This window comes from Takifugu rubripes, chromosome 11 (assembly GCF_901000725.2).
Source record: "Takifugu rubripes chromosome 11, fTakRub1.2, whole genome shotgun sequence".
NCBI classification, from domain to species: domain Eukaryota; kingdom Metazoa; phylum Chordata; class Actinopteri; order Tetraodontiformes; family Tetraodontidae; genus Takifugu; species Takifugu rubripes.
The window spans coordinates 7,838,313-7,850,538 of record NC_042295.1 but is presented as its reverse complement, the minus strand read 5'-3'; the positions used below and the strand labels follow the sequence as shown (position 1 = coordinate 7,850,538).

The 12,226-nt window shown below is 40.9% G+C and overlaps 1 protein-coding gene across 1 annotated transcript; it reads left to right on the top strand.

Annotated features, from left to right (window-relative positions):
• Positions 1–5,392: 5,392 nt before the first annotated feature.
• Positions 5,393–8,529, top strand: rnf26 (ring finger protein 26). Its single transcript, XM_029844174.1, has one exon. It carries the CDS (start codon positions 5,852–5,854, stop codon positions 7,184–7,186), a length of 1,335 nt encoding a protein of 444 aa, XP_029700034.1. The 5' UTR covers positions 5,393–5,851; the 3' UTR covers positions 7,187–8,529.
• Positions 8,530–12,226: the final 3,697 nt, after the last annotated feature.

The window sequence follows — 12,226 nt, the reverse complement described above, 5'->3', positions numbered from 1 at the left end:
GCTCCAAACTGTTCTCAGGGTGGTTTAAGGGGGCAGAACCTTCAGGCCCCCTGGGAGACACAACATCAGTGCTGAAAACCAAACCTCCTGTTTTAGCAGAATAATTATAACTAAGGTGAACACAGACGTGCCCATGACGCTTCTACAGACTGTCTACAGACCCCCCCGCTTCCCGGCTGCTTCCTCTACCTCTACCTCTTATCTTTACATTTATCCCAAATAAAAATCACAGCACTGCCGGAGCCTCTCGCCTTTTCCATCTGACCTGGTTTATTAAGATCTGAAGGTCAGGTCGCCCAGAGTCCCATATGAGGACCTTTGAAGATGCAGCTGGGCCCATGGACTTCTTTTCCATCATTTGAGGCACCCTCTTCATTATCCCTTCTTCTTCATCCCTCCTTCCACTTTATCCCTTTCTGGATCACAGGGAGGGTGCACATATGGGTGAAGGCAGGGCCCACCCCTGGATGAGTCCCCACTTCATCACAGGGGCTTATGTGAGCATTTGTGGGTGCAGTACCTTGCTCAATGGTACCTTGGCACTGCTCTGAAGGTGTTCTGGTACCTTCCCCTACTACCAGAACACCTTCCATGTTTTGTCCGCACTGGGAACCGAGAACCCTCCCCCCCCCTGCATCTGTCGCACATCTGTCCCGTAGGGAACCCACCCTCATTCTTTCCCAAAAGGGTTTTTTATAGGAGTTTAATTTTCTTTGGCCTTTACACAATATTTTGATTTCAAATAATTGTAAATGCAACATTAAAGTTGAAGGTTAATTTGTTTGTTGTTCATCTTTTAATCAGGGCTGGATCAAGACTGTGGGTCAAGGACACGGTCATTTTCTCTCAGACCGTGTGTTTTTAAAAAGATGGGTTTTATTTGTTTTCATATGCTGGCAGCTAAATAACCCAGCCATGAGAGAGTTTGGGGAAGTTTCTGTCAATATGATATTTTTTTGCCAATCTTCCTGGGTGGCGGAGGTCAGTAAAACGAAAGAGGGTTTCATAAAGAAAGAAAGTGGGGAATGAATCACGATGTGGGCTTTCACAGGACTTTAAATCTCTTAACCAGCATTGCTAAGCTTTGCTCAGCAAAGCAAACATGTCTTTTCTCACACTCATTTACGTGCATTTAGCGACCTACAAGGACCTTTATAGATTATATATGTCAGAAAGTGGATGTTCAACACACAGCAGAAGAGAAACAAGAAACTGTGCCTGCTGATGTTTGGTTTGGAAGCATCCTCTGCTGAGTAGATACCGGTGGAGAGCTGTTTTTCCTTCCATGTCAAAGCCAACAGACTGGTTGTTGTTCTGTTTGGATGGAAATGTGAGGCTAATTCCAATAACACATCCCAATATCTTTCTCTAACAGCTGCTGCACTGTGTTAATTGCGTTGAAGGAATAGGACTTCCTTGCTGTGTTGCCACAGAGAAAAGGGAAACAATTGCTATTGTTTGACCCCATTCAATGTGCATTTGACAGATTTGTGTGAAAAGTTATTTTTGATTTTTATGGAATATTTCCAAATATGGAGATAGCATTCAAAGCCATTTGTTCTTATTTAGATTTATTAAGATTATATAGTTTATAATAATGCTGGTGTTAACCAGTGTTAATCCTTCACCAACTTTTTGACATTTTGGTGTGTAGAGGTACCAGAGTACACTTTGTTCTCAAAAGTGTTACAACGTAGCTGTGACTGAGAGCTAGCAAACCACACCAATGTCCTTATTTCTCCCACTGAATAGAATCCATCTGTACAGGATATTCAGTGGAAGAGTTTTCATTGACTGACTGAATAAAGAATAAAAATCAAACCACTAAAGGTGCCAAACCCCCTGCATAGAGTTCCCAGATACAGCAGAACATCGAAGCTTAACGGCTCCTTTAATGCCAGAGTTGTTCCTTGACAACACACTTTTCACTCCCATCAATATAAGAACCTTTCATTTGAAATAATGTACATTATTTTCAACTTCTCATCTAACTGAATGAGGTGATGCATATTTACGTGCCACAATTTGATTATTTTCTGATGTCAGCGCTCACACAACATTCCGATAAGCGTATTTTGCACCATTAAACTTTTAGTGTTTGAGATTTCCACTCCTGATGCCCAAATCCGGCTGCTCCGCCTAGATGACTGATGCATTCACACGACTTGCGTCTGTCTCACCAGGGCTGCTCGTGAAACTGAGGAAGGCCTGAAGGAAGGAAAGAGGAAAAGAAGTCATTCTTTCCAAGTCACAGAGGCCAAAGCTGAGATCGAGATGTTTCAGAGCAAAGTCTGCCAGTCACGACAGACCACTATTGTTCAAAGGATGGTGGGGTAGGGGGGCTTTAGAGCATGCACTTATGGTGAGGAGGGGGCTCCCGGGGAAGAGTGGGAGAGAAATTAGAATTTTTGCAAAGTTACGTCACATCGGCCGAGGGTTTGACAAAGAGGCACTTTGATGGCAGCAACATGGTCTGAGAGTTAATCACAGCATCTCCATGGTGATTATAGCACAAGTTAAAGGTCATTAATCACAATTGATACATCCATGAACTTTCAATGGAAAATGAAATACTAGCCGCATGACTTTAGGTTGTATTACATCAAATGATCTCAAAAGGGCTTTTATCACTGAGGGAAACAAATATTTTGCAAGAAAAAATATTTTCCGTTTAATTAGATAAATATAACACATGCATTGACTTTTGGCCACATTTCTACAAATGCCAAAAATATTTTTCAGCAAAACCTTTTTTTTAACCAGTTTTGGATTATTTTGATTATTTTTAGTCACGTCATTCAATCTTTAACCTAGAATGTCAGAAGTTTCATCTTGTTTTTCACTTTTATTAATCAAATAAGATGTTTACAGTAGAACATTTAGTGTCCCACCTCGTTGGACATGGATTTTTTTCCCCCAATTTCATATATATAAAGCAACACTATTGATTTCCATCCAAAAGGATCTGCGTAAGCCATTCAGATGAGCGTGACTCATGAAGCAGGAAGTGACTGCAACAGCAGGAACATCCTGCAGATGCTCAGACACGGTTCTGAGAAGACAATTGTGAAGAGCAGGAATGTCCCAGCAAGGAAACTTCCGTGCTCTACGTCATGTGTATTGTCTTTTAGTCGGTGAGATCATCACCGTGTCTCCACATCCACCCCATCACCAACACTTTTGGTCTCGCCGAGCCACCAGACATCCTCTGTCAGGCTTCAGGCGAAAGAATCTGAAGGAATGTGGGGTCCTGCTTGGGGTCTCGCCCAGTCTGCACTCTAGTGGTTATCTCCTGTTTGGAGTTTGTGTGTTCCCATAGAAGCTTCTGGTCCTCCGCCTACACCCCTGTCCTTTTCCTTATTCGTGTACACACACACACACACACACACACACACACACACACACACACACACACACACATACACATGCGCGTGCACACAAAAACACACTCCCTCTGAGCTTCAATTTGTAAGTCCAGGGTGCTGGAAAGAAGCCAATATCAGCACTGATTAGTAGAATCTAAACTCTTAATTCCCAAAATAACCCCAGAAACCTGGGAAAATGCTGAACATCCTGGAGTCTCAATTACAAGGATGCTGGGTAGTTAGTGAATCGTCACTTTGACAATTTTACACAGATTCAAGTGGGTTTATTGAAGCGCGGCTGTCAAATATGCTTGACTGTGAAAGGATCAGCACTATAGATGGTGGCACAGATGTTTTTTTGAGGGGAAGATGCAACAAAGAGGCACAAGGGCGGTTTCGACTGCCGCATTTTACTATAGGATGGAAATTACCCCAGCGGGTGAGAAGGCCAAATTCCACAAACCAGTCATCCATCACAGATCAAGGGTCTGGTTTTATCCTGTTGTCTCGGTCTCATCCTGTGCAAGTTCCCTGTATGGATTCCCCAACACACACACACACACACACACGCAGTTCTTCAGGTTTGAGGTTGTTTGCCTTTAAAGGTTAAGATGAAGTTGCGTGGGTGACAGCTGGCTGATGTTAAGTCTTTGTCTCAGCTGCACAGATGCCTTCTGGTTACTCGCTTGACTGTTGATTGAACGTGATGACAGCAGTATTTTCACACCATCCACACAAAAATTGTTGGCTTTTCATTTTTATAAATGATGTGCCCATAATCTACATCACTTTGTAGATTGTGATGCCCTGGCTGATTATTCCAATGTGGTGAAATAAATGGATTTTGACTCTTCCAAACCTAAAAACATTTTAGGTAATTTCATATTTATAATCATATATAAAAATATAAATAGAAAAGTTAAAGCGCCACCTACTGCCCTGGTATTGTATTTTACTAGAGCAGATTTCTTTATATGGGAATAAGTCTGACCAAAGCTAAGTGTGGATTTGACTTCATTTTTAAAATATACGTACTTATACAGCAGTGTGTCTCACAACAAGTTTGCTTAAGTGCATGTTAGTTGGACTGAAGTTGTGCATAATAAAATGTCTCAGCCAGGCTCCCATGGGCTAATCAAACTGGTACTTTAAATACTTCTGCACACCTGACTTAAATCCAAACTGGGCCAGGTGTTCTGCATATGCAGCAGAGATATTCTCTTCATACTTCTAAGAAATCCAACAACACAAAATCAAAATAGAAAACTAGGTAACAAAACTGGTAATAGCATAAAATGCATTAAACGCAAGTACAAGAGAAAGAATCTCTGAGAGAGTCTTTATGGTATATCACTCTACTGAACTTTTTTGAAACTCAGGAAATATCTGTTGAATAGAATACAAACAAAATAACTGACTTAGTGTTCCAGAACAGCGTTCAGGTTCAATAAAGGAAGAAGATCTCAAAGCTCTGTACTGGAGATTAAATAATGCACATAGCCTTTTATACTGTAAATTCTTGGTATAGTCAAAAACATCTCAATTGTGTCATTAAATACGGAACTGTTTGTCAAATGACCAAATGTTCGGAACAGGATTTCCCATGATCGTATCAGGCAGGACTCCCTTCAGCAGGGAAAGAAAAATGCTCTGAACGGCTCACATGGAAAGGAAGGAAATGCTGTTGATGTTGTTCAGGGTTCTGGAGTTTGTGTATTTCATTGTCACTAAAGCAGATGAGGTAATGGGAGAGATTAGTGCAAGAATTAGTGTTGTGACTGTATAAAATACAAAACCTTTAAGATGTTGTGAAGGTCATGTGCCAACATATAGTTACATTCACAAATACTCATGTCATTTTGTCATCATATAAGCAATTCAGAAAAAAACTACTTCAGAAACTTACACTATAATACACTGTTTTGTATGCGTTGTTTTATTGTAATACCACCCTATCAATTGTAAGCCCATTGCCTCTTTACATTTTGTGTAACATATTAATTTGCCAATAAAGTTGTTGAAAAAAATGAATCCGTTAACTAACCGGAACTTCCTGTGTCAGCTGACATCACAACAAAAATGGCGACTTTGAGGCTCATAAATATATCTAACTTATTACTGTTTTTTCATCCATCCTTACTAATTGCTTTCTGTACTTTGCGAATGGGATATTTTTTGCTTCTGTAACGGAAAACGTCGGAATGAAATTCTGAACGAAATACCAAAACGAAAGCCGGAAGACAAGCGGAAGTGCGCTGCTATTTGAATTTCTACATCCGACTCTGTAGTATGTGTTAGCTCGAGAGCTCACGCGCAAAAACGCGAGGAAATGTGCTGCATTTGTCACGAAAAGACAGAGTGTTGTGGTTTGGGGAATACGTGACAAATAACAAATCTGAGAAAATGTAGCAATCGTGTGAATTCGTCTGAAAAACAAGACGTGGACTTTGCCTCCGAGTCAATCTGAGAGTACATTAAAGGACACCATGGGTTTGTTGAATCTTGTAATATCCACTGTAAGCAGATGTTTGGACGCCATCTGCTTGCTGCTGGACCTTAATTTTATCATCGTTCATACAGTAATGCGGACTGTCGTGGGAGTCATTACCTTTATAATATGCCTTCCCAACCTGTTCCTTACGTCACTGACGGAACTGGGCAACTTTCTTGTATTTGGGGTAATATCCTTAGCAGAATCAACTTCAAATGTAGCCCAAGGGACTGTCACCATGCTGGGCAGTATAGTACTGGTTCTGGAAGGGTTACTGGAGAGCCTGAAGATGATGGGATACCTTACCATGCATGTCCTCCTTCGTGGTAAGGAGCATCTGTGTCGAGGTCTTCTGTCAGTCCTGGAGGGTTGTGGCATTGTTGTCAGCTTGATTGTCTATTTCACCAACACTGTTGTCAACTTTGTGCTCATTGCAACTCAGAATGCTTATGTGGTGGTGGTCAGCGTGCTGCAGACTGTCTCCTGCCCCCTACAGAAAGTGCTGGAGCTCACACTGACGTGCCTCACCTGTCTGTATAGCAGCCTGGTTGGGACCTCGGTGCTTCTGTGGTCACCGTGTAAAATGGTGTTGGATTTCTTGGTCTCACTGGTTCACATGTTTATTAGTATCTTCATATTGAACATCTATGGACTCCTCCTCACTGTCACAATTGCTCTGACTACCACCGCTTACCTGAATCCAGAGCTGACCCGAAACGTTGCGCTGCGTACAGTGGATTACATCTTTTCCTACACTGCCATTCGCCGACTCTATTTGGCCCTCAGTGCCTTCGCTTCAGCCACTTCATATGTTCTCTCTGCAGCCTTGCAGCATCTGCCCAGGATCCTCCATCACCTCTATTTGTTGGAGCAGAGACTCTGGCAGCACTTGTCTCGACTGCGCACGCAGCTCAGCAGCCAGCTCAGTCTGGCTTGGAGGGCATGGTACCACCAGGACCACCGTGCCCACGGTGATGGAGACCCTGGGGATCAGAGGCGGGACCCACCAGATGGGAGAGCGGGAGAGCCTGCCCATCTAGAGGTGCCCTCATCAAGCAGAGTCAGACCAGAAAATGAGCAGTTATCAACAGGTCTTGGCAGTAAACCTCCTGTCCCTGCTGAGAATCTGCTGACGCTGTTGAAGGAGCAGGAAGACAGAAAGAAGTGTGTTATCTGTCAGGACTCCAACAAGACGGTGGTGCTGCTGCCCTGCAGACACCTCTGCCTGTGCAGAGGCTGCACAAACATTCTCTTGAGGCAGCCGTTGTACCAGCAGAACTGCCCGCTCTGTCGACACATGATCCTGAACACTATGGACGTATATCTGTAAGGGGAGCGGATGAGACCCAAGATTTTATGTGGGAATACTAACTGATGTTTCTGGTTGTTTTGTTTGTTGTTTTTTTGGTTGTTTTTTTTTTTTGCTGTTAGGATGTAAAACAATCACACAGTTGAATGCCATAAAAAAAAAAATTCCATCTGCAAAAATTTTTAAAATTCTGTCACAATTCCGTAGTTTTAAGTTTTTAAAAGATGACCTCAGTCCTTTACATTTTTGATCAGAATGGAGATTTTTTTTGTGCCAGTTTGAAAAATGGGAATATTACCAGAGTTCGGCAGTTCAGTTTTCAAACATGTGCACCTTGGTTGGGGATCAATACAGAGGGGAAAATGTGCTGATGTTCTGTTCCACAGGCTCCAGATGTTCTAAGAAATAACACATGTGTACAGCTAGCTACATTTAGCTTAGTGTGATGAAGGAGCTGCCTCTCCGTGCCCAATGCATTATGGAACTTCCAACAATGGGACACTGGAAAAATTCCCAATTCTCTTAGGTTTTGTATAAGGTTCATCAGTTGATTGGATTTAGGATGCAAGTTGAACTCTGTTATTCTAGTATTGCAGTGCTTAGTCTCAGGTCTGGTTGCCATGGGAAACCATTAGTGCCATCCCTGATGCTGAAATGTTTACAACCGCTTTTGTCTTAAAATTGTTTGTTGGATACACTAAACTGAAGAAAACTTGAATGTACAATGCGCTTTAATGCATATAAACCTGATTCCATGCATGCCGTGTCCATGACCATGTGTTTTATACTGTTTTCTACGCATATGCAGTATCTGCTTTGTGATTGAAATGTTTTACCTTTTGTGCTTGAACAAAGGGATAAAAAATCTTTTCTGTAGTCATGAAAAGTGGATTCTGTTTTTCCTGTCAAGCTAAAACGCCAGCTTTATTCAATTGATTTGCTCTATTCATGGTCTTCCAGTCTTCCAACAGATGCATATGACAGTCAACACTAGATTATAATCCAGAAATGGCTTTTCCTTCCTTCTGTCACTGCGATACATCATTGATTTTGGTGTTTAAAAGGACCATAAACTAATAAGGTGTTGCAATATAATTCGATGTTTTCTCAGTGGTTGCCGCTGACGCTGCAGTATTGATCAGAGTTCAACGTTTACAGGGTACCGATGCGACAGTGGCCTGTTTTATCTTTCAGATGCCCTCATTGTTGTTATTCTCTATCAGTGTTTCTTTACCTTACACAATATTGACCATGGTGTTAAACACTTGTACATAAGATCGGTTTGGAAAATGTGAATGGATTTTTTTAGTAACCTGTGGTTGCCAAAACTTTTGTTCACAATAAAAGTCAGTCTTTAATCTTCATCAGTTCGATGTGTGGCCACTGTTGGTGTTGGCAGGGCATAAGTGTATATTAGATTTCATATAACACACACAATCTTATCCATGGATGTTGTAGCAAAAAATGAACTATGAGTTTCCAATTTTTGTGACATTTTAAAGTTAAGGTTCTGGCTGAGCATGAAGCTGTTAGAAATGAAAACTTGGAAGATGAAGGCAGAAACGGGACACCCATGTGATTCAAGCACCAATGAAGGGAGTGAAAACAGCCTCAAAAAACTCCTAAAATAGATCAGTTGAGGAACAAACACATTCCTCCCGTGGTTGTCCATTTTCTCAGCTGTTCCTCTTAATTCAGGGTTAAACAGTTTTCATCTCAACCTTTTAATCACCGTATGTCTGCTGTAAATGTGGGTCTAATCATATCAGCACAGCAGCTATTTTTACTGCAGCAGTAGGAAATATGCACGCTTGATAAAATAGCTGAGTACTGTCATTTCTTCCAAACTGGGTTGGGGGCTGCAGGGTTACTGGAGTGGACCTCTCATATTCATGTGGGACTTTTACGGTTTCCAGCTTCGTTCCCATCTCAAAGTTTTTTCTAAAAATAGAGCAGGCAAAAAAAAAAAGTGCAAAAATATCACCAGAATTAATAATGAATTTTTCTCTTGAATTGGGGGAGAAGGGGAGTTATGTATCTTACCTCCCGGAGGTGTGAGCAAACAAACACCCTCTGAAAACAAAGCGGGGCTTGTTTCTGGTCTCCTGACTGTGGAATTGAACCTTGACGCTGTTTACGCTTCAGCCGCGAATGAAGATGGTGTTAACAGAAGGGAGGAAGTTTGGTGTCAGAGGAAGAACAGGAAAGAGTAAACCCAAGGAGAGTTGACGGCTCCAGGGATTCGACCTCTTCCTCTTCAAACTGCGGGTTGCGCTCCTGGTGCAGTGTGGGAAAATGTCAGATTCTGCTTCTCTCGCCAGTTCTTTATTCTTTGTTTATGTCTTCTAAGCTTCTTGACTTTTGCATCTTTTCTGAAATGTGTACAGTCATCTTTGCATCTAAACATGCAGGAAAAAACTGCAGATGTCATCACACACTCCATCCTCCCAGCACATCACAGACACACAGATGAGCCCAGGTTGACCCTGACCTCTGACCTCTCCATGAACAATAGGGAATTGTTGAGGTAAAGGCCGCAGCAAAGTATTTATTTACGATAGCGTCCAAATTGACTTGACAACCATAATTAGGATTTAAGAAAGAACAACATTTCATGAAATTTCGGGGTTGAAAAACATTCACCCATCATTTTAAATGTAACATTTAATTTGATGTTTTTATTTATTGAGTGGAATAACAAACAATTCAATTGTTTTTACTTTTAAAGTTTCCTTTATTAAGATAAACAAGCTTCAGAAATAAAAGCATAGTGTTGCTAATGTGTCAATTCCTTCAACATAAATTTCAGCGAACAAGCTAATTACTGGCTGTTGCTAATGTGAGTTTTGAGTCTTATGGAAGTTTTTACTACTGGAGATATATTCACTGTGGTTTCTCAGTATATTTTATTTTGAAAAACCTATTATTTGGCAATCTACAGTCTACTAGAAAAAAGTTAAAAACCACAGGAAAAAATAGCAGTAGACTTATATATGTAATACATAAATGTATTACATATAAAATCCTAATTCCTCAGTTCTGTGCTCGGTCACAAAATGTCTTATTAACTGTTGAAATAATTTCAGTAAACTTCCTTAATATGTGACTGGATAATGCGGTGGAGTAATAAAGAGTTATAACCTTCTTCCATCGTGGCTTTAAAAAACTATTCACTTCATGCAATTATGGGTAATAGTACAACAAAGAGCTGAGACATGGTAGCTCATTAGCACTGGCCTTCACCCAGTCCTGCCTCAACTGCAATCAAGTGGTTAGTTGTAATGAATCCAGATAATCCATGATAACCTTGACTAAATGTCCTGGTAACGTATGCAGCAGATTAAAGCTGGAGACTGATAACCATCAGGTTAGAATTCTCATTATAGCTTTCCTTGTGCAGCCTGACCTTTCACCATTCAACAGAGATGTGGTACAGTTCTCAAACTGGAAGACTGATAAAGTCCTTAGAAACTACTCCCAAAGTTAAATTGATTGAATGTGATGGAAAACAAGGCTCCATTTGGGTGGAGAGGCTTCCTCTCTTTTCATACTATCCACACAAAAATGCAGCAACCTTTCCCATTCTGGCACTATTATATTACAGTAACCCGACACGTACGGTAAATAAGAAGCATATCAAAATTTTTCAAAGTGTAATGGGCCACCTTAAATTGAATTTCTTGTAAAATAATGTATCCTTTGTCATTTTGGCAACACCATGCTTTTTTTTTTAAGCAGTCCGAGAGAATGTAGTTAAATATGAATCAATTGTTAAGTCCAATTCTCACTTCCAACTGATTACTGATCAGTTCTGTTCGTTAATAATGAAGCTCTTGTATTTCGGACTTCTTTCCTGCCCTCTGCAGCTCAACAGTGGTACAGCACTACCCTCTACTGGAGCCGAGCGGTACTTCCGATTAATTGCCTGAGAATCCTTTTAAAAAAACTGTTAGATTTTGTTGAGTATGTGTGTGTGTGTGTGTGTGTGTGTGTGTGTGTGTGTGTGTGTGTGTGTGTGTGTGTGTGTGTGTGTGTGCGTGTGTGTGTGTGTGTGTGTGTGTGTGTGTGTAATCACAAGATGTAATATTTGCCTCACTTTATTTTTGCCTCACTATAATTTCTTGAATGCAGGCAAATCGGCTCTGCCACTAATTTGCTAAAATCAGCCGCAAAAATTACACCTAAACTTGTTTTTCCCCCCAGAACAGAGCCATACTTTCAGGGGGTGGAACTCCAAAACTGATGCAAAATGTTTTCTTCCATTGTTTAGCGGGGATTTTTCGAAATAGACCTTAAAAGAATTTTCTTGGAAAATGCAACTAAGCAACACTTAATGAGGCATAAACAAGGAGGGTTGTCTATTAAAGGTACGGACACCCAAGTAAAAAGAAGAAAACCCGACACACTCTGTCTTCAAGTAAAAATATGTAAAGTAATTTTATCTGAGCAGAGACAACAAGACGCGTGGAGACAAAAATATTCTGCTGTTTCTGACAAACAACTAAGTGTCAATAAAACATAGGTGAGAGACAAACAACAGAGCTCGCTAAAGGTGCAGATCGTTTGGGCATTAAAAGGATCCCCAGATCAACAGATCATAATAATAATAATAATTACAATAATACTTTCTCATATGTCTCAAAGTAAAAACCCAGGCATACATTTCAAATAGGTAATGTTATGTCAAATGTGGTTTTTAGGTAGGTAACTCTAAATTTTTCAGCCATACCTTACATACATTAATGTAGACTGCTGTACAGAACATAAGTAGGATTTTCTCTATGACGTTCTACTGGGAATCAGAGAAATGTTCAGCATACATAATGCTCTATACAGCAACATTTTAAGATCTAAAAAGTTTATTTCACCCTGACTGTGCTCTGATTAGGATTCAATACAGTCACTGCTGGAAGTCACCATTAACAAAGAATATTAAGTGTTCTGTAGCCGCGGCACCAGAGGATCCTGGCACAATGGGGCTAGAAGGGCCCAGGATGTGTTTGTCCTCCCAGAGTCCGAGAAAAAGCCGGGCAAAACTGGCACCCGTGGCTGATGAAAGCT

Coding starts and splice junctions, on each gene's coding strand:
- rnf26 (XM_029844174.1), top strand. CDS start 5,852: ATGGGTTTGTTGAATCTTGTAATATCCACTGTAAGCAGATGTTTGGAC.